Consider the following 27,647-nt stretch of genomic DNA (forward strand, 5'->3'; position numbering starts at 1 on the left):
GTGTATGAACATTGTTTCTACTTGGAATCTTCTGTTCACTGAATAGAAAAGTCACAGATGGTGAGCAGAAAGTAATTCATTTCTGGAGGAATACCAACTACCTAGGTGAGAACTCTAATAAAAGTTCTACCTTAAAACAGCACTGAGAAAGAAGAGTGAGAAAGCTACTTAATTTGCAACTAAGTGCAATGAAATAAACTTTTTTAAAAAAAGATTTTATTTATTTGACACAGAGAGAGAGGCCACAAGTAGGCAGAGAGGGAGGCAGAAAGAGAGGGGGAAGCAGGCTCCCCGCTGAGCAGAGAGCCTGATGCGGGGTTCCATTCCAGGACGCTGAGATCATGACCTGAGCTGAAGGCAGAGGCTTAACCCACGGAGCCACCCAGGCACCTGAAATAAACTCTTCTTTCTCACCTATGACTGTACTAAAATTTTCCTTCTGTCTTAGAAGTATCTGTATTTGCTTATTACTTCCTTATTCCTAAATTTTGGTTTGAAGCTTTAGATTTATTTTCTTGTGCTTCCTGATATACCACAGCTTGGTGGCATTCTTTGGACTCTGGACAGCTGCTTCTACATTGTGGGATTTCCTATCACTAGATGGAGCTGTGTCCTATTTGGGAGGCAGCCTAAAGCTTCCCTTCAATTTCCTCCCATTTTAATAAGGTCCCATGGCCCAGAGGTAACACAGGTTCTAAGCAGAGAAATTTTTTTTGTAGCTTATTAAATACTCTCCATCTGTTCATTGGCATTATGTGGCCTTGAGGTCTTCCTGTAAATGACAATCACATACCCTTGTTAGCGATCCTGCTGAGTCACATTGCCGGGCATGATGAATTCTCTGTACCCACAGTTAAGGCTAGGGGCTGACCTCTGCAGAAGACTCCATCCGGTTTCCCTTATAACATGGTATGAGTGATACCTCATGAAGTCTTTTCTTGTTGTGAAGCCAACTGACCAAAAGAGAAATAAGCCCTTCTTCTTTAGTTAGGAGAGAACATGGAACTTGGGCATCTTTTAGGTGATGCTCTGTGGTGACAGTTCAGAGGCCTACAGCACGACCTATAGCGTCCTGCTGAGTACCTAACCGTGTGCATATAAAAGATAGTCACGATTGAGAAACACCTATGTCCAAACCAGTTATGTTTAAAGGGAGTATTTACTTCAGCTTACAAACAGAATTTTGTTTTGTGAAAAGTTTTAACAGAAACATTTTCAGTAAGTTCTTTTAGTATATCTGACTAAATTTTGTTTAAAAGCAAGGCATTCAGTACTTAAAATTGCTTCCCAATCTATTTTCCATGTGAATAATCTTATACAAATTAAGAAATCTGTGAAATTAATTTCTAAGTTCCTAAGTCCTTCACTTTCTGTGATGCATTTTACCTTTTCCTTCTCTTACTAACATCTGTTCTCAAGAAGGAATGTGATGAAGTTATTCCTAGTGTTGTGAATAACCAATAAGGTTTACTTCATCCTAAGCATTTGTATTTATATTGGAAAGAAACCTTAGTCAGAGGCCTGCATTTCTGCATGTGTGTTGCGTGCCTGCTGCTCCCCCACAGGTGTGTGTAACTGGGGACAGTGGTGAGCTAAAGGCGCCATCTTAGGGCAAAGAACTTCCCAGCCCAGCCTCCCTCTGGAGGATGCCCTTATGTTTGCATGGTAGCTTCCCTTTCACTAGTAACTAAACTACTAATTTAATAAATTAGTAATTTAATACTTGACTAAACCAACACCATCCAATAGCCCTGAGCTGAAGAAGCTCTGAGATGGTGTCCTCACACAGTGCTCTCTCTCAGATACCTTCTCGGATGACCTTGGAGGTCTCACCCTCCCATTACCTGTCACCTATCAGTGCACCTGACATGGGGTTCATTTAGGCCATGCCACAGATTTAAACCTATTTTTTTGGAAAAAGCACAATTTTTTGGTTTTCATTATCCCCAGAACAGAGTGAGAGAAAGATAAGAATACAGTCCACAAATATGTTTGACCTTTGGTGCATTGGGACGTAGGTCTATAAGAACCTTCAGATCTAGTTTGGTGTGGTTTAGAGATACATCTGTCCCGAGTGCCGTTTTTGGGTTCAGGGTTCAGGGTTTGGGGTTGAGCCCAGACCTGATTTCTTCAGTTGTGGTAATACCTGCTTGTGGGTGAAGTTGTAGTGACCACAGGACGCCTGGAGAACAGAATCTGCATGCTGCTTCCTCAGAGCTCAGATTGGGCTCTTGTTGGTTGCAAGTTCTCTTACCTTAGAAATGACTGACCATGCCCGGCATCGGGCTCTCTGCTCAGTGGGGAGCCTGCTTCCCTCTCTCTCTGCCTGCCTCTGCCTACTTGTGATCTCTGTCTGTCAAATAAATAAATCTTTAAAAAAAAAAAAATGACTAACCACTTCAATTCAGATAATGACAGATTGTGCACCTTTTGCACCAGTGAAGTTCTAGAACCAGCCTTCCAAGGTCCTTCATATAAAGGTATCTGAATCAAGGGCTGCCCTGATGCTTAGGCGGTGGGGACATTGTCTGGGTTTTCCCTTTCGGCCCCAGTCCTTGAGCTCAGTTGATCTTATAGCCTCTTGATTTCTAAATACCTCTTCCGCCGCCCCTTATAATTGCAAAAACCTCACCTCACCCTTATCTGGGTTGGATTCAAGACTTCCCAAGAGTTTTGCTTGGAGTTCAGATATTCCACGTGGTGTTGGTGAGGAGCAGTGATAACGCGCAGCGTGCTCTCTCCCCTGTTCTCTGCAGTACGAGTTAGCCACAGGCCGGTTTCCTTACCCGAAGTGGAACAGTGTGTTCGATCAGCTCACGCAAGTCGTGAAAGGGGACCCTCCGCAGCTGAGCAACTCCGAAGAACGCGAGTTCTCCCCGAGCTTCATCAACTTCGTCAACTTGTGGTGAGTGCCCGGAGGTGCTGTGGAGAGGGCCGCGGGGCTTGCTCCTCTTGCGGCGCAGTCCCCCCACGGGGAAGGTGCGCTGCCGGCTGTCGCTCTGCTTCCGGGCAGGGGCTCGGGTCCCACGGTCTCACGGAAGGCTCCCGCCGGCCGGAGATTATCGATCTTGCGCCGTGACTGGGTACTGAGTACTTCGGTATGAGGTACTGAGGTACTGAGGTGCTGAGTACTGAGGACCCGGTGCTGAGTAGAAGCAGATGCTGCAGGCGGAGAGGCTGCTGCCTGTGGACGTCTAAGGCCTTGTGCCAGAAATGCCACCAGGCGACACGGGTCGTCTCCGTCCGACGTGGTTCTAACGGGGAAGCTATACAGGAATCACCTGGAAGCTTTTCCCAAGTCAGGACCCCGCCAAGTCAGACCGTGAGTGCGGGGCAGCTGTCTACGCTGACGTAGCAGTGACGCAGTAGTGACGCAGCGCTGACGCAGCATGTAACACGTGGGCGTGCGGTAGAGCCAGGCCCCGCCCTCCGCTGGTGGGCCACGTGCCGGCTCTCTGCAACCTTATTCTGAGGGCGGTGTGTGCCGGGCCTAGCGTAGTTCGTCTGCCTTGTCACAAGTGCGCGCACGTGCACGGCCGTGTGTGGAGAACGCTGGACTAACTGTGCAGAGAGGCAGGAATACAGTCGTGCTTTGTACCGCCTCAGTCTGTGTTTTATATGAAATCTGCTTTATCGTTTCAATATTTTCGATAATTTATCCAACATGACTTAAAAATAAGATGTGTTTATGAGCAAAAAGCATTCTTGAAAACACTCTTCTTTTTCTCAGAATTTTTTTCTTGCTAGGACTGCTGTTTCTCACTCCTCTCTCTGGTCCTTTTAAGACTTCCATTTCATGGTCTAACATTGCCGTGTTTTCAAATAATTAGAAAAGATTCGAATAAGTAGAAAATACGATTAGAAACTATTTCATCTTCTGTAATTCAAGCCTACCTTTGCATTGGTTTTCCGGGGGAGAGGAATACCTCAAAATTTTATAGGTAGAATGCTGTTAGGATGACTCAAGTTGGCTGTTCTTCCTTTTCAAAAACAATTCACTTTTACCAGTTTGCACACAAATATGCAGTTTGCAGAATCACACGTGATCGTTTTATATATTCCCTTCTGATAAAATAATTTAGTTGAAGTAATCTGTGAGTCGTGGAGTAGAATTTCCAAAACGATCATCTGTGAACCTCTCACCGCAGTTGATTTCTTCTTGATCCGTTGATCTCTCTACTGTTTTTGTTGTATCTCTGTGTAGTACTTGTGTATTTTTTATTTCCGTTTCCCTTGGTACCATGCTCCCCTACAGATAACGGTTATAGACATCAACCTGAGTAGGTCCGTGGTTTCCGCTCATCCCAGATCATCCTGGGCTGTAGTCGGAAGTACATTTGTTTTTAGGACCTGCTCCTGTCAGTTCTTTGCATGTGTCCATCCTCCCTTCCACTGTCCTGGGGTGTTTTCTGCCCTCTCTGACCTGGATCATTCAGTTTCTACTGGCTTTCCTCATATTCCAGTATCCCATTGTTCCAGACCACTCTTCTTTTTGTCAGAGTTGTATTTTTTATGATGCACGTCTGATTATGTTCCTTTTTGTTTAAGACTGTCTAGAGCATGCATTTTTAACAGAGTGATATCATCACCCCAAAGGGGTCAAAAATTTGTTCCAGAGAGGCAGGAACTTTTGGATTAACATAATGGTTTGCAGCCCTCTGCAGGCCTGCTATAGCATATAAACAGATACACGGTGTTTAAATTGCATAGGAAGGAAAGGGCAATGGTGAAAAAAGGCCTGGGGAGCCCTGGTCCAGAGGATGCCCATGGCCCTTAAAAAAAAAAAAAAAGAAAAGGCTAAATTAACCTAGCTTTCCAAACCTGTTATGATCTGGACCTGGTTTATTGCTCTAGCCACATTTCTCAGTCCTCCCCTTGAGCAGTTTTTTGGCCAAACTGAATTTCTTCAGTTGTGTAAGTTAAACTTGTAATGGAAGATACAGGAACATATTCTTGTAGCCTTTGGGTAGATTAAATTTCTTCAACAGCACACAGAATGCACCTAAGCATAAAAGAAGAGATTTTGTTAACATCTAAGAATGTCTCTTGATTAGAAGACACCACTGAATGAAATGCCAACCATGCGGTGTCCTTGCCATAGATATTGGAAAAAGGATTTTCATTCAGAATATGTAGAGTATAAAACACTTGTAAATATGAAAGTGACAACCAGAAATGGCCAAATACTTGAAAAGGTGCTTAAAAAGATGGCATTCAGGTGCTCAGTAAACTTAGGAAAGGGTGTTCATTCGGCATTATTACACATCAGGGGAACGCAAGTCGAAACTATAATGAAACACCGTTAAGATCACCAGAAATGACCGCAGTTAAAAGACTGATGGTACCAGGGCATCTGAAGCAACTGGAAGTCCCATCCAGCACTTGCAGGCCTGTAAGTTGGCGCAGTCTCTTTGAGAAGCCGTGGCAGGATCTCCTAGAGCTGGTGGAATACAGCCAGTGCATACATTATGCTCCAGCAGTTCAGGTCCCAAGTATGTGCCCCACGAAGGTCCAGACAGAGGCACGCCAGAAGACATGTGTGAGATGTCCAGAACCACACGTTCATGATCACCTCTAGCTGAAAAGAAGCATCTCTATCAGCAGTAGGGTCGACAGGAAGTTCTAGCATTGTTCACACGACACTACACAGCACAAAGATGGGCCATTGCTACCCTTGGCAATGAGGGCAAACGGCATTGCATGAAAGAAGGAAGACATAAAACAGTATCTGTGGTTTCATTTGTATGAAATTTAAGAAGACAAGAAGGAATAAAAGGTAATAGAGTCAGAATATTGTTCCTCTTATTTTTGTTCTGCATTTAGGGTGTGTTGCTTTGCTGAACATATGCTTCAGTTAGAAGTTTCCTTAAGGAATAAAAGGGAGATGAGGGCTTCAGGACCAAAGTGATAATACTAGTGCCCAGCTTACCTTCCTCCCTGCTTTGCCTCCCTATTTAAAATGTTAATAGAATTTTTAAGTCTTTACTTGTTCTGAAAAAGGGCAAAAGTTCTATGAGGAGTTCTTGTGAAATTGGGAAGATGAGGCTGAATTCAGAGATGGGCTGACTGGTCTAGTTTGCTGCATGCAGAGGGAAAACAGCACAGGCAGGATATCAGACCTGCACTGGAATGTCTCAGCGTGCCACAGAGGACCCAGGAGAGCAGGCAACCTAGGGGCCAGGCCAGTAGGAAGCAGATCTTGATCTAAAAATGTCTTGAGGGAGTGTTTTCTGCAGTTAATCTCAGACATGGCCAGGACTCTCTGGCAGTATTCACTCCTGCCTCGTACTTGGCCCAGTCTGGGGTCTTGTCCCAGTCTTGTACTGGGAGTCTGCAGTGACTCCCAGTGAGGACACTTGTGTTGGTTAGAGGCTGGGGAGTGTGGTGGAATCTGTGGGCACAGATCCAGGAGGCAGATCCGTTGACCAGGTGATGGTGCCCTTGGGATGGCCCTCTACTCCTTCTCACAGTCACCAGGGTCTGTGACCAGGGTCAGTTCCTCATGTTCAGTCAGCATTGGTGCCTGTGGGGCATGGAGAAAGAGAAAGGAAGATGAGAATTGTATCAGTTTGGAAAATTTGAACAAATATCCCCTTATAAAATTTGCCACTGAAAATGTCAGCAGAAAAGCTGGGGAAAATGGACTAATTTGAATTCAGAAGAAGTTTCCAAGTAGCAGACATGGTTTCTGAATTGAAGGGGAGGCAGTGATGGTACATAGCTTAGCGGGTGTTGCAGGGTTGACTGAATCCCTTACACAGGGAACAGCCTTGTCTACGGCCATACCACCCTGAACGCGCCCGATCTCGTCTGATCTCGGAAGCTAAGCAGGGTCGGGCCTGGTTAGTACTTGGATGGGGGACACAGGGAACAGCCTTGAGTTAATCTTGCAGAGGAAAGGATAAAAAGATGAATGAGAGACCTGGAGAAAAAAATCCAGGAGATTCCACTAAACTGATAGTAGAGAATTAAAATGAAAATTATCTTGATTTGAAGAAAAACTTGAGTCCTTAAATGAAAGTACAAGACTAAATTAGCGAATAGGGAAGGAAAAAAGAAAAAAAAAACCTGTCTAGGGATGTTGTAAGATACTGCTGTTGTCTTATGCATTTCAGAGATAAAGAAAACTTGGCAAGCTTCCGTTTAAAACAGGCACCCATAAATGTACATACCAGCTAAAAAAGACACAAAATCAGAGCCATACCCAAAGAGCGAAGAAACAGCTGTGGAATGATGAGTGTGGACTGCAGATTATTGGAGTGGATTCGATCTTGGACAGTAATTACACTGAATCTACTCAAATACTAGATAAATATTTCATGGTGTCTTTTTATATGTATCAGAGTTGGTACAAAACCAAGGAGTCCACAGAGTTCTAAAACTAAGTGAAATCAGAAACTACGGGAGGTAAGACATTGATGAGGGGTTAATGTCCAAATATATAAAGAACTCAACTCAACACCACAAAACCTCAGATAATTCAGTTAAAAAGTGGACAGAGGACCTGCATAGGCATTTTCCCAGAGAAGACATCCAGATGGCTAAGAAGTCCATGAAGAGATGCTCACCATCTCTCATCATCAGAGAAACGCAAATCGAAACAACGAGATCGCACCTCCTACCTGTCAGAATGGCTAGAATTAAAAAGGTCAGAAATAACAAGTATGGGTAAGGATGTAGATAAAAAAGAATCCTCCATGCACACTGTTGGTGAGAATGTGAATTAGAAAACAGTACAGAAGTTCCTCAAAAAATTAAACATAGAAATGCCATACAATCCAGTAGTTCTACTAATGGGTACTTAGCCAAAGAAAATGAAAACACTAATTCAAAAATATATATGCACCTGTGTGTTTATTGCAACATTACTTACAGTAGCCAAGATATGGAAGCAATCTGTGTCCATTGTAAATGAATGCATAAAGATGTGGGGTGTGTGCATGCAGGAATATTACTTGGCCATAGAAAGAAGGAAATCTTGCCATTTGTTACAACATGGATGGACCTAGAGGATATTATGCTAAATGAAATAAGGCAGAGAAAGACAAATGTCATGATTCCACTTAGATGTGGAATCTAAAAATCAAAAACAAATGAATAAACAAAAACCAGGAAGAGACCCATAAATACTGAGAATTGATGGTTGCCAGAGGGGAGCGAGGTTGGAGAGAGGTCATATGTGTGGAGGGGAGTGGGACGTCCAGGCTTCTAGCTGCAGAAGGAATGAATCATGGACATGAAAGATGCAGCACAGGGACCATAGACTGTGATATTGTAGCGTTGTATGGTGACATGTGGGAGCAACAGTGTAATGCACAGACTTGTCGAATCACTCTGTTGTGTACCTGAAACCAGTGTACCGTTGTGGTCAACAATACTTTGATAAGAAAAAAAAGTGACTTAAAAAAAATAAATTAGGAGAGGTAAAGATTGTTAAGAGGTTGCTGATTGGAAAGACTCAGTTATTTGGCAGAAGCAGGACAGATCCTTCAAGCTGGGACCCAAGAATTCCCAAAGATAAGTCAAATGCAGGATGAGTTGTTCAGGAGAAATTCCAGCACTCATACAAGATACGAGAATTAGTAGAAACGACTGATAGCAGGATGCCTCTAAGGACTTCAGATATGAGAATAATGAGAAACAGGAGAAAGTTTTTCATAAATGTAAAGAAAAATGGAGAAGACGCTTGGACATATAAGCGATAAACAGAAATTTACAAAGCAGCAAACTGAATGTCCAGAAATAAATATCATAAAGTAAAACTCGGTAGCTGGATTAAGCGGCAGATGAGGTGTAACTGAAGAGAGATCGGTAAACTGAAAAGTGGGTCTGAAGCTGCCAGCAGAACTTTTGGAGATGATGGAAATGTTTCACAGTCCGCCCCATCCAGTCTGGTGGCCAGAGCACCCACGATGTGGCTGAGGAAATACATGTTCACATTTTATTTCATTGGGATGAATTTGACAGCCGGCTCCCTTACTGGATCCCTGGGGCTTAACTAATTGGGGTTACTGTGATTACTGGTGGCAGCAGGAATTCTGAAACAGAAGATAGTGTTAATAAAAATTGGGTTAAATGTTTCTGCTCACATGGCGTCATGAGTGTCTACATTGGCACAGCTTTTTGCTCCAGTAAATGACATGGAAAAATCGGAAACCAAAAAGTCGTGGCAGCTTTACAAAGTAAATATCAGTGCGGGTGGCAGCTGGACGGAAGCGTGTGTAAAATGCTCTGAAATCTGCAGCTGTGGCCGTGCTCTCCCCAGGTCTAGAAGCGAGCAGTGGCAGCTGGGGCATTACTTCCTGTGGGATCAGAGGTGGACAAGTGCCCTTTTGTGGACCGGGGTCTGCAGGAGCAGGGTTTGCTTAGAAGTCAGGATCTGGGGAGTGAAAGACATGCTTGTATCAGTCACTGCCTGGGCCACAGTTACAGGCTACGTAGTGGCAGGGTCGTAGACAGCCAGGGTGCTGGGTCTGTGTGGGACTGCACAGACCCATGGTGGCACCATGTTCTAGGCTGGTGGCCCCAGATGTGTGAAACCGCTGTCTGTCTCTCTAGCTGCTGTTCATAGTACTTAGGTGCTTGGAGACTTGCTGAGCAGAGGTGTGGAGAAGCGTGCACACCCTGCAAACCACATTTCCAAAATACATAGAGTCTAATGCTAAGAAAAGCAACTAATAGAACACGAGTTTATGGTAAAGCAAGCTGAGTCTGTGGAATAGTCTAAAATCCAGTTCAAGGTAAAATCAGTGTATTTAGGGTGTCCAAGGAAATGAAGGCGTGGGTTCTGCTAAAACCGAGGAAGGAGAAAAACAGCGATGAAAGGAAGAGTTGGATATGAAAACTCATTAAATTTTAGAAATGAAAAAACACAGCTATTGTTACAAAGGAAAGCAGATTTGATGTACTCTAGACTGGAAACCATTGAGGATGGAATTGGGAACTTGGCAGAATAGGGCTGAGGGGTTTCCCGGCATGACACAAATGACACTGTAGCAAAGAGCAGTCAAGCACCAGGGAGACTAGAGTGGGAACTTCTCGCAAGTGTGTAGTGAAAATGACAAGATAATTCTGGAAGTGGAGACGGAATATTGGAGACAATCGTGAAAAGCATTTGAGAAGTGATCTAGGATGTGTTCTCGGACTGAAATTAAAGTCTCTACCATGTAGGATAGACCAAGGTGAATTTATACCTAATGCATTGAAGTAGGAGTACAGAACAATGATAAGGTGTAAGTTAGCAGGAGGATAGAATGTCTGTGAGGGATTAATTAATTAGACAGCCACCAGCTCGTTATTAGCAACAGTATTTGCCAGAAAACGAGTCCTAGTTCTGGGGTATAGAGGAAACAGAATTGTTAGCCTTGTCCTACAGTTTTAGTTTTATACTCAGGCATTCAGTTATCATTCACAACATGGAGGAAATACAGAATTTTTTTTGGGGGGGGGGAATAATGTCTTTTTAGAAAAGACGAAGAGTTTAGCATTCATAGATTGTTAGAAAAGATAGACTTGGCCAAGAAAGGCTATGAACCCAGCAGAAGGGGTTGCAGTTGGTCGCCTGGAAGCAGAGGACAGTGTGCGGGAAGCTGGTGGGGTGGAAGAGACCTTGCGACCAGCAGCTCGCGGGGCCAAGTTGGGCTGTAGCGTGTTCTCAGCCGGGGCCTTCAAGGACCCTGGAGCAAGCCGTGCCGCTGGGTGGGCCCCCAAGCTTGGCGTGACGTGGTTGAGGAGCTGCATTTCTCCACCCCTCTGTGGAGTGGTCTCTAGCTTAGGCTGCCCCAGGTGGCTCGGATGACTGTGTGCCACCAAGGTCACCCTGAGAGGCTGGTGGCTGTGCATTCAGGAACTCTGTGTAGCTACAGGCTGTGCCGCGCAGAAGGTGTGGGTGTAGAACACAGCACTGGCTGTAGAAATTGGGGAACTGTGTTGCCAGTGGTAACTTTTCAAAAAAAGATTTCTTTATTTGAGAGAAAGAACAAGTGGGGGCGAGGGGTGGAGAGAGAAGCAGACTCCACTGAGCGCAGAGCCTGAGACAGGGCTTGATCTCACGACCCTGAGATCGTGGCCTGAACCAAAACCAAAGAGCTGGACACTTAACAGACTGAGCCACCCAGGTGCCCCTGGTTACCTTTTGATAGTTAAAAAAGTTGAATATAATAGGTTGGAGGAGAGCGGTGGCTAAGATATGGTCCAGGACAAATCTGGAAAATAGAAACTACATGAAGATGCTTCTGGTCACGTTAAATTAGACAAGGTAGGATTCAAGGGGAGGATATCACCAGGGCAGGGGTTCAACATAGCAGTGTGGTCCTTAGTGAGGTAGTGATGCTGTCAACTTTTGGACCAGAGAACACGGATTGAGATACAGAATGCAAAAATTTTTAAAATCTGAGGATAAATTGATAAAATTTATATATAGTTTAGTTCCCAGACACTAGTTTCTCTTTGGTTGTGTCTGTAAATACTCGTGTATATATTTAGAAAGCACGTGCACACATGCACACACGCACATTTTATATGTACACATTCATATAGTTAACTGCGCAGTACTCTGCCATGCAGCTGTGCCATAATTTATCCGATTTTCAGTAGTTAACCTTGTTTCCGGTTTTTCACTAATGCTTCTACACCGAATATCCTCGGGATAAATCCTTAGGCTATACCTTGTCTAATTTCTTGTTTGTTTGTTTTTTTTATGTTGGGTGGGTTGTCCTTGTTGTTACTCTTATATCTGAAGGAAAAAATTGCTTGATTCTTTGTCATATTTCATTTGTGAAAAGAAAAATACTTGGGTAACTGTGTCTCCATTTTATTAATGTTCTTTTTGTGTTATTTTAGCCTTACAAAGGATGAATCCAAAAGGCCAAAGTATAAAGAACTTCTGGTGAGTATGAGACTTTGGGAATTTTGTTTGTTTTATATTCTATGTTTTGTTTTTGTTTTTGTTTTTACTTTTGGGAATTTTAGATATTTCCTCACTGTGAATTCTGTTAGCATGCCGGTTTGCTAAGCAAGTAATGGTCCTCTCCATCCTAGACAAACAGCTTGACCTAATGAGTAATTAAAAAAAATGTTTGAAATAGATATTTGGAAGGAGCAAATTGAAAGCTATAATTTTCCTACCAATTTACTATCTGGATTCTCATGGAAATTTTCAGAAAATTTTGACCTTGACGGGTCATAAAAATTACCCTGAAGAATTGTAACACTCACTTTAAAGGAAAGGAGCCACCTTCCACCACATGGTCTAGGTATGGGTAACACACCCATAAGACTTTCTTGTGCTTCTGCCATCATGAAATGCTCTCCTGCAAATTTACGTCACATAGCAAATTCCCTTCTCTTTGACAGTCTACCCTTCCTCAGGACATGGGTGTCCTAAGCCATCCTGGATGTGGCATCAGTCTCGGCAGTGAAGAAAATATTGATCTAATGACCTGGGGATCTTTGAAGGAAAGACCTGAGTGTCTAGCTGTCCCGGATGTTAGGTCCAGCCTGTGGTCAGCACTAGCAAGGACTGTAGAGATACGCAGTCCGCAAGCTCAGAGAAGCAATGAATGAAGAGTACTGACAGAGAGGGCATGTGAGGGGGGGCTTTAGTGACTCAGAATTGGGGCAAGGGGCTTTGCAGGGGACAGGGCAGAAGCCCCTAGAATGCGATCCTGGGATGCATCTGAGGCCCTGGCCGAGTCTTTTCTCTAAGATCCTTCTGCTGCACGTGGGCAGATGGGAGGGGAGGTTGAGGTCTGTGTCCCATGTCCCAAGAGGATTGGCGACAGAATCCGTGCAGCTCTTCTTGGCTCTCAGATGGCGGCAGAGGCCCCACTCTGCTCTCTGCCTCGACAGATAGGCCCCGTGGCAGAGATTAGCTTCCCAACTTCACTGACCAGGTGGCCCTTCCAGATCAGGCTTGCCCGCACCCGGCCCCACGTCTCCATGAAGCACTCGCCTCTCTGTGCCAGTGCCACGAAACTGTGCAACCACACGTGTTGGGAGCCCCCGGTTCTGTGCTATGGCGCAGTTGGGAGCAGCTCAGTGTGGGTTCTGACACAGACTTTGATGTTTTTCCTTTTCTCTGTCCAATTCTCTTGCAGAAACATCCCTTTATTTTGATGTATGAAGAACGTACCGTCGAGGTCGCCTGCTATGTTTGTAAGATCCTGGATCAGATGCCAGCGACTCCCAGCTCTCCTATGTACGTCGACTGATCTCGCTGCTGCGTCAGATTTGAGAAAAAAAGGGCTGAGAGGAAGCAAGACGTAAAGAATTTTCATCCCGTATCACAGTGTTTTTACTGCTCGCCCAGACACCATGTGCAATAAGATTGGTGTTCGTTTCCATCCTGTCTGTATACTCCCGTCACCTAGAACACGCATCCCCGTGATACCTGATTGATCACAGTGTTAGTGCTGGTCAGAGAGACCGCGTCCTGTTCTTTTGTGATGAATTTACTCATGAAATGTGGAAGTCAGTACGATCAATTTGCTGAGTGTGATTAGATCACCTCTTAAATTCACTTCTAGACTCAAAACTGAAGACGCAGCTACTGGAGTGGTGTTTTGTCGGACTTCCAGATGCCGGAAGAATGCAGTGATGGACGTACGATGTCTGAACAGAGACTCGGGCTTGAGTGAGGAGAGCTGGTGCAGCCCACGAGACCCACGGCCTTCCGGAGCTGGGAGACAAGGGAGGGATTTACTTTCTTCACCAAGTGCAATAGATTTACTGATTTGATATTCTGTTGCTTTACCGTCACAGTCGGTGTTCGGGGATCGATGTGCTCAGCCAAATTTCCTGTTTGAAATATCACGTTAAATTAGAATGAATTTATCTTTACCAAAAACCACGTTGCGTTCAAAGAGGTGGACACGGAAATATTGAGACGGGACAGAATGTGTTCTTTTCTCCTTTACCGGTCCTTCTGCTCTTCGTCGGGAAGACTCAGGAGTCTGCCACTTTGTCAGAGAAGGTGCTGATCCTAAGAATCTTCATTCTCAAATTCGGTGTGCTGCCAACTTGATGTTCCATCTGCCACAAACCACCCGGACTGAAACAAGAAAAACGTACTGAGGGCAAAGAGTACAGATGTTTCCATGCCGAGCATCTGACCCAGAACGACTTGTAGCAGCTCTGGGTTCCCCTCGGTCCCGCGCCTGAGACTTCAGCTGTCACAGCTCACGCACAGGGAGAAGCAGCTAGAAGCGATGTGCCTTGACTGATAATGTAGAGAGTGCTTGTAGGGCAGCACAAGACCAAACCTCAACCTTTTGCTCTCACTGGCCCAGATCTTCGGTTTCAGAATCCCCCTCCCTTCCCGTCTGGTCTGTTGCCACTCTGTGACTTTTGCTTAATCCAATATTTTGCCTTTTTTTCCCCATCCTATAGTAAAAACCTTTTTAATTTCCAGGGATGTTTAGCGCCCAGTCCCTCCCACGCTGTAACGTTTAAAAGGCTGAGAAAAACATAGGGCCTCGCTGATGTGGCGGGTGGTGAAGAAGCGTCTTCCGGAGACACGTCGGACCAGACGAGGGTCCCTTACAGAAGCTCATCGCCGGCGAGAGTCTCTGGCAGATTACTGTTATTTTTTGGAATTGGAATTCTATTGAAAAAACCAAACCAACCCAAACCCCCAAACCGCCCCAGAGTAGTTGTGAGGCCACTGAGGTCTGCCCCCTGATGTTCCGCTCCATCACCACTCATTAGCGGGGTGGCCCCTCTGGTGTCACAGTGGCCTCGCTGGTCCCGAGCGTGCAGCTCTGTGTGGCAGTGAAGCGGCTCCGTGAGCAGTTCAAGCACACGGGAGAGGGCAGCCGCGGCCGAGAGCAGTGGTGTCGTCGGAAGCAGGTGTGGCCGGTGGTTCCGGGGGGGAGCCCCCTCCCAGGGCCATCGTCCAAAGGCTGTAAAACAGTCGAGGGAGGACGGTGCTGTGTCACGTGACATCCCCGTAAATCTCCAGGTTTCAGAAATGAATTATCGCTTCGGTCCACTTCCCTAGTTTCCCCAACCCCAGCCTCCTAAACCTTCGACCCCCCAGTGTCCTGACAGGAAGCGTTGCTGCGCGTCTTCCTTCAACCACACCAAGCCATCGTCCGCCGTTGCTCCCGGGGACTCAAGAGGAAATCTGTTGCTCTGCTGTCCACTTCCCGCCTGGCTCTGCGTAGGGTCACTTTGCCATCGGACACGTGGGGATAAAAGCAATTCTGACTGTCCAGGAGCTTCATCTGACCGTTCTCTTGTGTGGATGACCACATCAAAAGGCAATTTTAGTGTATTAATCATAGATTATTATAAACTATAAACTTAAGGGCAAGGAGTTTATTACAATGTATCTTTATTAAAACAAAAGGGTGTATAGTGTTCACAAACTGTGAAAATAGTGTAAGAACTGTACATTGTGAGCTCTGGTTATTTTTCTCTTGTACCATAGAAAAATGTATAAAAATTATCAAAAAGCTAATGTGCAGGGATATTGCCTTATTTGTCTGTACAAATGGAACTCAGTAACATACCTGCTTCTTGGAGCTTGGGAATATTTTATCCTGTATTCTTGTTTGAACCCTCCTCTATTTAAGATATATACATGGAATCGAAGTGTTTATGTAATAGTTCTATCCTTTTGCCTGCAGGTCAGTTGTAATAAATCTAGGATATGATGATGACTTTGTAATTTGATTTCCTGAAGTCAGACCCTGAGAGGGGAAAATCAAGTAAATTCCATTAAATTATCTGTGCATTTCACGTTGGGAGAAATTCTCTTCGTCTGGAAGCGTCTACGGCTCCCTTCTTTTCCTCCTCCCCTCTGGGCGGTTGCTGTGGTTCTTAGCTTGCTCATCTTGAAACCACAGGTGTATCCCTGAGGCACCGGCTTTGCCCTCTGTCCAAGGAGGTGGGATACGGTCTCTTCTTCCAGGTTGTTCCTTTGTCAGTTGCCCTAACCCGCCCTGGCTTTCTCGAGGCTAGAGGAGACGGGTGCTGCTCTTCAACCTGTGACATGCTGGAGATACACAGCCCGTAGGAGCCCAGGCTGCCTTGCCGGCTGCCTGTTTGCCAGCCCTGCGTTCTGCCCCTGGTGCTGTGGCTGCCGGCTGGGCACGAGACGGCAGCTCCGCCTGCAGTCCCCACTGCCCCAGAGAGAGTGGGGAGGAGGAGAAGGAGAATTCTGGGTCAGAGACCTGTGGAGGTCAGACCCAGGAGGTGGACGGGTGGGAAGACAGATGGAGCTGAGCAAGAAGCCACAGAGGCCGGAAGCTGTGGGAGACAAGGGCTTCGAAGCGCCAGCGCTGAATTTGTCTGTTAACGCTACCACCTCCCATTACTGACCAGCCCCTGAGTCATTGCCCACGTGCGGTTCGGCACCTTCCCCTTTTCTTATGCCTGTTTCTAACCTGATCTGAGATGCAGAACCAGCTGTGGTAAGTACCCAGCATTCTCCGAGGAATGGCTGTCAGATACCCCCATCCCCAGCTCCATCTCAGCTACTAAGGGAAGGGATGGCCCGTGGCACCCAACCCCAGCTGAGCAAGACGATGTCATGAGAACTAGGTAGACTGTGCTTCAGGCTTCGTGGGACTCTGCGTGGACTGTTCCTCTCCGTTGATCCTGACTGTAGCCTCCCCAAGTCAGGTGGCAGTGTCCCGTTTTAGGTACAAGAGAAGAAACAGGGTTGGGAGAAGGCAGCTGCTGACTCTGAGAACGGTAGGGAGGGGAGGGGAGATTCAAATCCAAGTCTGCAACATGTACTGTAGGAAATGCCGCACCATGGAGTCCAGTGGAGTTGAGAAGTAGATGAGTCCCCAGCTACAGCTGCACATCCATCCTGACCAAGACCACCTTTGTTGTCTCGGGGATGAGTCGACATCAGAGGCTCTGGGGGCCCCAGTGGGGCTCAGTGGCAGCTGTGAGGAAGGAGGAACCTCCTACCTCGGAACTAAGCAGAGAAGCTCTAAATCCGACTGAATTCTCAGGCACAGCCCACCTAAGAATTCAGGATAGAGGCCGTGAGTCTCCATGCGCATGATGACCTTATGTGGCAGTCAGTGATGAGGGGGATTCTGCAGGAGAAGAACTTAAGCTGGTTTTGAGTTCGTATTAAAGTGCTTTCTCACTTCCTCGTTCTATCCGTCTCAGCTGCAGGAAGACAGATGTAGGACACAGTCTCAAAAGTGGCTTGGAGCTCTGGCCACCCTGTCTTGGGGGTGTGAGGCAGTTTGTGTCTCTTGCTCTTGGCCAGGTCTGGAGTGCACCAGCCATACCTAGAACCTCTGTGTCTTACTTGGGAAGTGAGGGATGGAGACCCTAAAAACTATTGGTCTTGCTTGTTAACTCCTTTAATTAGCTCACAAAGTGGTTTGAGGGAAAATCAATAGCACTAGTGACTCTCTTAGAATACACTCCAAGAAACAGATGTCACGGAACGTTGGCACGAGACTACGTGTAGAAGGAGTACCATTAGGTGAACCATCAGCCTCTGCACATCTTCTAAACTGATGTATTTCTTTCAGATAAATGGGCATCCAGGAATTCCTTCCGATAAATGAATATCCAGGGATTCTCAGCTCAAACCTTGAAATCATTATAAGGTAATGCAGTTTCTGCGTTAGCATTTTTATTTCATTTTTCGGAGGACGTGCCGAAGCGTATAATCCTCCTTAACGATAGGACGCGACCCTGCTGGCTAAAACTGTCAATCTGCGTAGCACAGTATGAAGTCACAATTGAGTCATGAGATTATAGAAGGAATCAACTTTCTATGTGCATTTGAAATTTCTGTCTCTGGACGTTTTGCGGAAGAACTCACAGTGGGACTTCTAGGTTTTCCTGGCTCTTCTGATCAGATGTTCAAGAAGCTTGGTAGTTTCCGTAAGGCAATGCACTGATAGCCTCACCCTCCTCAGCCCCTCTTCAGCCCCTCCATCTGTCCCCACTACCATCTTTCATCTTTCTAAAGTGCTGATGGAATTGCATCATTCTTCTGTTTACAATTCTTTAATAAGTCCTGGGGATAGGCAAGATGAAGGCCAGGTATTTATGTTTCTAGATACATAGTTTTGTTTAATCCTGAACACATGGGTAGGCACTCCTCTCTCCAGGATAAAGTGGGCTCACTGTGATCGGCAACCTATCCTAGTAAGTAGGACTAGTAACCTGTGCACCGTCACAGTGCCAGCGAGGAGTCTGAAAAGGTGGACAGGGTCTTAATCATACCTGAAATTACATATCACGGCAAGGATGAACATTTTCTCCTCTGTGCTAGAGAGCTGTATGGGATAGTAAGTGACAAAATGGTCTGGCCTGGCTGTACTTTAGAAAAAACCATTTCGGTGACCATGTAGGCTGGAAATGGGGAGATTTGATGGCCAACTAAGAAACTTGCAATATCAGGGCGCCTGGGTGGCTCAGTTGGTTAAGCATCTGACTCTTGCTCTCAGCGCAGGTCCTGATCTCAGGATCATGAGTTCAAGACCTGCATTGGGCTCCAACTGGGCATGCAGCCTACATTAAAACAAAACAGGGGTGGGGGGGAGGAAGGAAGGGGTTTGCAATATTCTAGGCAAAAGTTGGGGGAGGTAAAGTAGTGGGAATGGAGAAGAGAGGATTTAAGAGAAAACGTAGGACATGGAATTAGCTCCATGAGCTCCTGATAATGTGCAGGGTAAAGAACGAGGTCGGGGAGCCTGAACCGATGCTGTTTTCTGGATAGATGATGCTCTACAGAGCTGTTGTGCCCCGTACAGCCTTTCACGGGTCGCCAAGCCTGCGATCTGCTCTTCAAAGCCTTCTCGTTGTCTAAGCCCATTCCTTCTGTCTGGAACTCTTCTTTCCCCTTGACTTGAGGGCATCTCATCATTCCTTAAGATCTGAGTTAAATAGCTCTACCTCTGGGAGGACTTCCCGATTCTGTTCTGAGCTCAAACTACCCCTTCCTTCCTCCCTCCCTCCCTCCCTTCCTTCCTTTTGTCCTCATCTCCGTGCAGCATTAGTCTTGCACGGTGATGGCTATCTCCTGCCTTCCTTGGCTGTGAGTTATCTGAAGTCAGTCTCAGCCATCCTGTGACCCAGTGAGCCTCAATGATTTCTTTCCCCAGAACAACGCAAAATGAATTGGATTTCTTTATCCGTGGCATGTTTCCGCTGAAAACAAAGAGGCGGATAAGGATTTAGCTGCCCAGACAGTCAACAGTAAGCAGAGTTTAGGCATTAAAGAGAAGCCAGGCTGCTGTTACTAGGAAGTACCAGGGGCTTTAGTCTCTGATGGCGTGCCCCAGTAAGACGCCGTTAATGGTGTTCCTGGGGAATGTGTTCACGTGGGGATCACGCTACCTTGCTTTTCTAATACTCATCCACCTTGAAACCACTCTTTAATCACTAGGATAAACACAGCTTGCTTGTGTTTAAGATTCTCGCTTCCATAATCCTGAGTGATATGGGCCTATATATTCCTTTCTTGTAAGACTTCTTTTTTTTTTTTTCTTTTTTTCCTTTTTAAAAAATCAGGGTATGTTTGCCTTGGAGGAAGAATCGGAATTTTTCCTTTTTCTCTTGTCTGGAAGAGATCACCCCGATTTTGTACCTGAAATTGGGATAATGTATTCCTTGAAAGCTGTTTTAGTACTTTGCCTATAAAGCTGTCTTGGCTGTTTTCTTTGTGAGAGGATTTTTTTTTTTTTAAGTTTTTATTTGATAGAGAGAGTGATCACAAGCAGGCAGAGAGGCAGGCAGAGAGAGCGGGGGGGGGGGCAGGCTCCCCGCTGAGCAGAGAGCTCCATATGGAGCTTGATCCCAGGACTCTGAGATCATGACCTGAGCTGAAGGCAGAGGCTTAACCCACTGAGCCCTCCAGGTGCCCCCGTGAGAGGATTTTAAATCACTGTATCAATTTCTTTAGAGGATGATTTCTGAGAATTCTTTTTGCATCAGTTCCTGGAAGTTGATTTTCCTATGCTATCTATATTATTACATTTGTTGGCATGTGCTTATCATTACTCTTCTTTTATTTCCATTTTTTCTTTTTATTTTCTTTTTATATTTTTAGCAGGCTCCATGCCTAGCATGAGCCCCCCCTGACCTGGGGCTCAATCTCACAACCCTGAGATCATGACCTGAGCCAAAATCAAGAGTCGGACGCTTAACCGAGTGAGCCACCCAGGCGCCCCTCTGCTCTTACTTCTAATACCTCTTATTTTCTACTCCTTCCTTTAGGTTTTTAATGTTATTTCTCTCACTTCTTAACATGGACAGCAGACTCAATGATTCTGAGACTTTATTCTTTTTTAAGAAATTAACATATAATATATTATTTGTCCCAGAGTTATAGGTCTGTGAATCATCAGGCTTACACATTTCACAGCACTCACCATAGCACATACCCTCCCCAATGTCCATTACCCAGCCACCCTATCCACCCCCCACCCCAGAAACCCTCAGTTTGTTTCATGAGATTAAGAGTTTCTTATGGCTTGTCTCCCCTGATCTCATCTTGTTTCACTTTTTCCCTCCCTACCCCCCAGGACCCCCGCCCTGCCTCTCAAATTCCTCATATCAGAGAGATCATATGGTAATTGTCTTTCTCTGATTGACTTATTTCGCTCAGCATAATACCCTCTAGTTTCATCCATGATGTTGTAGATGGCAAGATTTTGTTTCTTTTGATGGCTGCATAGTATTCCATTATATATACACACACCACATCTTCTTTATCCATTCATCTGTTGATGGACATCTAGGTTCTTTCCATAGTTTGGCTATTGTGGACATTGCTGCCCCTTCAGATCACTACATTTGTATCTTTAGGGTAAATACCCAGTAGTGCGATTCCTGGGTCGTAGGGTAGCTCTATTTTAAACTTTTTGAGGAACCTCCATACTGTTTTCCAGAGAGGTTGCACCAGCTTGCATTCCCACCAACAGTGTAGGAGGGCTCCCCTTTCTCCACAGTCTTGCCAACATCTTTCGTTTCCTGACTTGTTAATTTTAGCCATTCTGACTGGTGTGAGGTGGTATCTCATTGTGGTTTTGGTTTTTATTTCCCTGATGCCAAGCGATGTGGAATACTTTTTCATGTGTTTGTTGGCCATTTGAATGTCTTTCCAGAAATGTCTGTTCATGTCTTCTGCCTATTTTTTGATTGGATTATTTGTTTTCTGGGTGTTGAGTTTGATAAGATCTTTATAGATTTTGGATACTAGCCCTTTATCTGATATGTCATTTGTGAATATCTTCTCCCATTCTGTCAGTTGTCTTTTGGTTTTGTCGACTGTTTCCTTTGCTGTGCAAAAGCTTTTGATCTTGATGAAGTTCCAAAAGTTCATTTTTGCCCTTGCTTCTCTTGCCTTTGGCGATGTTTCTAGGAAGAAGTTGCTGTGGCTGAGGTTGAAGAGGTTGCTGCCTGTGTTGTCCTCAAGGATTTTGATGGAATCCTGTCTCACATTGAGGTCTTTCACCCATTTTGAGTCTATTTTTGTGTGTGGTGTAAGGAAATGGTCCAGTTTCATTCTTCTGCATGTGGCTGTATAATTTTCCCAACACTGTTTGTTGAAGAGACTTTTTTTCCATTGGACATTCTTTCCCACTTTGTCAAAGATTAGTTGACCATAGACTTGAGGGTCCATTCCTGGGCTCTCCATTCTGTTCCATTGATCTATGTGTCTGTTTTTGTGCCAGTACCATACTGTCTTGATGATTATAGCTTTATAGTAGAGCTTGAAGTCTAGAATTGTGATGCCACCAACTTTAGGTTTCTTTTTCAACATTCCTCTTGCTATTTGGGGTCTTCTCTGGTTTCATATAAATTTTAGGATTATTTGTTCCATTTCTTTGAAAAAAAAAAATGAAGGCATTTTGATAGGGATTCCTTTAAATGTGTAGATTACTTTAGGTAGCATGGACATTTTCACAATATTTGTTCTTCTAATCCAGGAGCATGGAACATTTTTCCATTTCTTTGTGTCTTCCTCAATTTCTTTCATGAGTACGTTATAGTTTTCTGAGTATAGATTCTTTGCCTCTTTGTTTAGGTTTATTCCTAGGTATCATATGATTTGGGGTGCAATTGTAAATGCGACTGTCTCCTTAATTTCTCTTTCTTCTGTCTTATTGTTCGTGCATTGAAATGCAACCAATTTCTGTGCATTGATTTTATATCCTGACACTTTACTAAATTCCTGTATGAGTTTTAGCAGTTTTGGAGTGCAGTTTTGGGTTTTCCACATAAAGTTCATATCATCTGCAAAGAGTGAGAGTTTGACTTCTTCTTTGCCAATTTGGATGTCTTTTATTTCTTTTTGTTGTCTGATTGCTGAGGCCAGGAGTTCTAGTACTATGTTGAATAGCAGTGGTGATAGTGGACATCCCTGCCGTGTTCCTGACCCTAAGGGGAAAGCTCTCATTTTTTTTCCTATTCAGGATGATATTCGCTGTGGGTTTTTCATAGATGGCTTTGATGATATTGAGGTGTGTACCCTCTATCCCTACACTTTTAAGAGTTTTGATCAAGAAAGGATGCTGTACTTTGTCAAATGCTTTTTTAGCATCTACTGAGAGTATCATATGGTTCTCGTTCTTTCTTTTATTAATGTATTGTATCACATTGGTTGATTTGCAGATGTTGGACCAACCTTGCAGCCCTGGAATAAATCTCGCTTGGTCCTGGTGAATAATCCTTTTAATGTACTGTTGGATCCTATTGGCTAGTATCTTGGTGAGAATTTTTGCATCTGTGTTCATCAAAGATACTGGTCTGTAATTCTCCATTTTGATGGGGGTCTTTGTCCGGTTTTGGGATCAAGGTAATGCTGGCCTCATAAAATGAGTTTGGAAGTTTTCCTTCCATTTCTCTTTTTTGGAACAGTTTCAGGAGACTAGGTATGAATTCTTCTTTAAATGTTTGGTAAAAGTTCCCTGGGAAGTCCTGGGCTCTTGTTTGTTGGGAGATTTTTGATGACTGCTTTAATCTCCTAACTGGTTATGGGTCTGTTCAGGTTTTCTGTTCCTCCTAGTACAATTTTGGTAGTTTTTATGTCTCTAGGAATGCATCAATTTCTTCCAGATTGTCAAATTTGCTTGTGTATAGTTGCTCATAGTTATTATAGTTGTTTGTATTTCTTTGGTGTTGGTTGTAATCTCTCCTCTTTCATTCATGATTTTATTTATTTGGGTCCTTTCTCTTTTCTTTTTGATAAGTCTGGCAAGGGGTTTATCAATCTTATTAATTCGTTCAAAGAACCAGCACCTAGTTCCGTTAATCTATTCTACTGTTGTTGTTGTTGTTTTTTAAAAGATTTTAATTATTTATTTTACAGACAGAGATCACAAGTAGGGGGTGAGAAGCAGGCTGCCCGCCGAGCAGAGAGCCCGATGCAGGGCTTGATCCCAGAACCCTGGGATTGTGACTTGAGCCGAAGGCAGAGGCTTAACCCACTGAGCCACTTAGGCATCCCTATTCTACTGTTCTTTTGGCTTCTAGTTTATTGATTTCTGCTCTGATCTTTATTATTTCTCTTCATCTGCTGAGTTTTGGCTTTTTTAGCTGTTCTTTCTCTAGCTCCTTTAGGTGTAGGGTTAGGTTGTGTACTGGAGACCTTTCTTGTTTCTTAAGAAAGGTTTGTATCACTATATACTTTCCTTTCAGGACTGCCTTTGCTGTGTCCTAAAGATTTTGAACAGTTGTGTTTTCATTTTCATTTGTTTCCATGATTTTTTTTTCAATTTTATTTAATTTTCTGGTTGACCCATTCATTCTTTGGTAGGATGCTCTTTAGTCTCCATGTAAGAGCATGGAGCTCCATTTGGGCTCTTTGCATCTTTCCTCTTGTGGTTGATTTCTAGTTTCAGAGCATTGTGGTCTGCAAAATGCAGGGAATGATCCCAATCTCTTGGTATTGGCTGAGACCTGATTTGTGACCTAGGATGTGATCTATTCTGGAGAATGTTCCATGTGCACTAGAGAAGAATGTGTATTCTGTTGCTTTGGGATGAAATGTTCTGAATATATCTGTGATATCCATCTGGTCCAGTGTGTCATTTAAAGCCTTTATTTCCTTGTTGATCTTTTGCTTAGATGATCTGTTCATTTCAGTAACAGGGGTGTTAAAGTCCCCTACTATTACTTTATTACTGTTGATGTGTTTCTTTGATTTTGTTATTAATTGGATATATAGGGGCACCTAGGTGGCTCAGTGGGTTAAGCCTCTGCCTTCAGCTCAGGTCATGATCTCAGGGTTCTGGGATCGAGCCCTGCATCAGGCTTTCTGCTCAGTGGGGAGCCTGTTTCCTCCTCTTTATCTCTGCCTGCATCTCTGCCTATTTGAGATCTCTGTCTGTCAAATAAATAAAATCTTTTTAAAATATTGGATATATAATTGACTGCTCCCATGTTAGGGGCATAGATATTTAAAACTGTTAGATCTTCTTGTTGGACAGATACTTTGTGTATGATATAGTGCCCTTCCTTATCTTTTATTACAGTCTTTGGCTTAAAATTTAATTTATCTGATATAAGGATTGCCACCCCAGCTTTCTTTTGATGTCCATTAGCATGGTAAATTGTTTTTTACCCCCCCTTTCAATCTCGAGGTGTCTTTGGGTCTAAAATGAGTTTCTTATAGACAGCATATCATTGGGATTTTTTTTTAATTTTAAATTTTTTATTTTTTATAAACATATAATATATCTTTATCCCCAGGGGTACAGGTCTGTGAATCGCCAGGTTTACACACTTCACAGCACTCACCAAAGCACATACTCTCCCCAATGTCCATAACCCCACCCCCCTTCTCGAAACGCCTCTTCCCCCAGCAACCCTCAGTTTGTTTTGTGAGATTAAGAGTCACTTATGGTTTGGCTCCCTCCCAATCCCATCTTGTTTCATTTATTCTTCTTCTACCCACTTAAGCCCCATGTTGCATCACCACTTCCTCATATCAGGGAGATCATATGATAGTTGTCTTTCTCCGCTTGACTTATTTCGCTAAGCATAATACGCTCTAGTTCCATCCACATTGTCGCAAATGGCAAGATTTCATTTCTTTTGATGGCTGCATAGTATTCCACTGTGTATATATACCACATCTTCTTTATCCATTCATCTGTTGATGGACATCTAGGTTCTTTCCATAGTTTGGCTATTGTGGACATTGTTGTTATAAACATTCAGGTGCACGTGCCCCTTCGGATCACTATGTTTGTATCTTTAGGGTAAATACCCAGTAGTGCAATTGCTGGGTCATAGGGCAGTTCTATTTTCAACATTTTGAGGAACCTTCATGCTGTTTTCCAGAGAGGTTGCACCAGCTTGCATTCCCACCAACAGTGTAGGAGGGTTCCCCTTTCTCCGCATCCTCGCCAGCATCTGTCATTTCCTGATTTGTTAATTTTAGTCATTCTGACTGGTGTGAGGTGATACCTCATTGTGGTTTTGATTTGTATTTCCCTGATGCCGAGTGATATGGAGCACTTTTTCACGTGTCTGTTGGCCATCTGGATGTCTTCTTTGCAGAAATGTCTGTTCATGTCCTCTGCCCATTTCTTGATTGGATTATTTGTTCTTTGGGTGTTGAGTTTGCTAAGTTCTTTATAGATTCTGGACACTAGTCCTTTATCTGATATGTCGTTTGCAAATATCTTCTCCCATTCTGTCAGTTGTCTTTTGGTTTTGTTAACTGTTTCTTTTGCTGTGCAAAAGCTTTTGATCTTGATGAAATCCCAATAGTTCATTTTTGCCCTTGCTTCCCTTGCCTTTGGCAATGTTCCTAGGAAGATGTTGCTGCGGCTGAGGTCAAAGAGGTTGCTGCCTGTGTTCTCCTCAAGGATTTTGATGGATTCCTTTCTCACATTGAGGTCCTTCATCCATTTTGAGTCTATTTTTGTGTGTGGTGTAAGGAAATGGTCCAATTTCATTTTTCTGCATGTGGCTGTCCAATTTTCCCAACATCATTTATTGAAGAGGCTGTCTTTTTTCCATTGGACATTCTTTCCTGCTTTGTTGAAGATTAGTTGACCATAGAGTTGAGGGTCTATTTCTGAGCTCTCTATTCTGTTCCATTGATCTATGTGTCTGTTTTTGTGCCAGTACCATGCTGTCTTGATGATGACAGCTTTGTAATAGAGCTTGAAGTCCAGAATTGTGATGCCACCAATGTTGGCTTTCTTTTTCAATATCCCTTTGGCTATTCGAGGTCTTTTCTGGTTCCATATAAATTTTAGAATTATTTGTTCCATTTCTTTGAAAAAGATGGATGGTACTTTGATAGGAATTGCATTAAATGTGTAGATTGCTTTAGGTAGCATAGACATTTTCCCAATATATATTCTTCCAATCCAGGAGCATGGAACATTTTTCCATTTCTTTGTGTCTTCCTCAATTTCTTTCATGAGTACTTTATAGTTTTCTGAGTATAGATTCTGTGCCTCTTTGGTTAGGGTTATTGGGTCTTTTTTTTTTTTTTTAATCCGTGCTGATACCCTGTGTCTTTTGATTGGGGCATTTAGGCCATTTACATTCAGAGTAACTATTGAAAGATAGGAATTTATTGGCATTGTATTGCTTGTAAGGTGACTGTTACTGGATATTGTCTCTGTTCCCTTCTTGTCTGATACTTTTAGGCTCTCCCTTTGCTTAAAGGTCCCCCTTTCAATATTTCCAGGTTTGGTGTTTGCAAATCCTTTTAGTTTTTGTTTGTCCTGGAAGCTTTTTATCTCTCCTTCTATTTTCAATGACAGCCTAGCTGAATATAGTATTCTTGGCTGCACATTTTTCTCGTTTAGTTCTATGAATATATCATGCCAGTCCTTTCTGGCCTGCCAGGTCTCTGTCGATAGGCCTGCTGCCAATCTAATATTTCTACTGTTGTATGTTACAGAGCTCTTGTCCCAAGGTGCTTTCAGGATTTTCCCTGTCACTGAGACTTGTAAGTTTTACTATTAGTTGACAGGGTGTGGACCTACTTTTCTTTGATTTAAAGGGGGTTCTCTGTGCTTTGATGCTTGTTCCCTTTGCCAAATTAGGGAAATTCTCTACTATAATTTGCTCCAATATACCTTCTGTCCCTCTCTCTCTTCTTTATCTGTGATCCCAATTATTCTAATATTGTTTTGTCTTATGGTATCACTTATGTCTCAAATTTTCCCCTCATGGTCCAGTAGTTTTTCTTTCTTTTTCTCAGCTTTTTTATTCTCCATCATTTGGTCTTTTATATCACTAATTATCTCTTTTGCCTCATTTATCCTAGCAGTAAGGGCCTCCATTTTTTATTGCACCTCATTAATAGCTTTTTAAATTTCAACTTAGATTTTAGTTGGTTAGATTTTAGTTTAGATTTTAGTTAGAATTTAGTTCTTTTATTTCTCTGGAAAGGATTTTATTTCTCCAGAAAGGGATTTTCTAATATCTTCCATGGTTTTTTCAAGCCCAGCTAGCACCTTGATAATCATCAGTCTGAACTCTAGTTCTGACATATTACTAATGTTCGTATTGATTACATCTCTGGCTTTTGGTACTGCCTCTTGTTCTTTTTTTTTTTTTTTTTTTTTGTGGTGAGTTTTTCCACCTTGTCATTTCACCCAGATAAGAATAAATTAATGAGAGAACAAACCATTAAAAAGATAGCAATGGCCCCAGAAAAATATACACTATCCAAATCAGAAGAGACC

General features: G+C 43.7%; 1 protein-coding gene across 2 annotated transcripts in view; it reads left to right on the top strand.

Annotated features, from left to right (window-relative positions):
- MAP2K4 (mitogen-activated protein kinase kinase 4) overlaps positions 1–15,741 on the top strand; it is a 130,413-nt gene extending 114,672 nt beyond the window's left edge. For both annotated transcript variants that reach the window (XM_045083403.1, XM_045083404.1), the window contains 3 exons: positions 2,757–2,905; positions 11,842–11,887; positions 13,098–15,741. In XM_045083403.1, coding sequence (XP_044939338.1) covers positions 2,757–2,905; positions 11,842–11,887; positions 13,098–13,211 — 309 coding nt within the window. In that variant the 3' untranslated portion in view covers positions 13,212–15,741. The remainder of the gene's footprint in view (positions 1–2,756; positions 2,906–11,841; positions 11,888–13,097) is intronic.
- Positions 15,742–27,647: the final 11,906 nt, after the last annotated feature.

The sequence above is a fragment of the Mustela putorius genome, unplaced genomic scaffold (genome assembly GCF_011764305.1).
Source record: "Mustela putorius furo isolate JIRA1106 unplaced genomic scaffold, ASM1176430v1.1 tig00000695_pilon_pilon_pilon, whole genome shotgun sequence".
Lineage (NCBI taxonomy): Eukaryota > Metazoa > Chordata > Mammalia > Carnivora > Mustelidae > Mustela > Mustela putorius.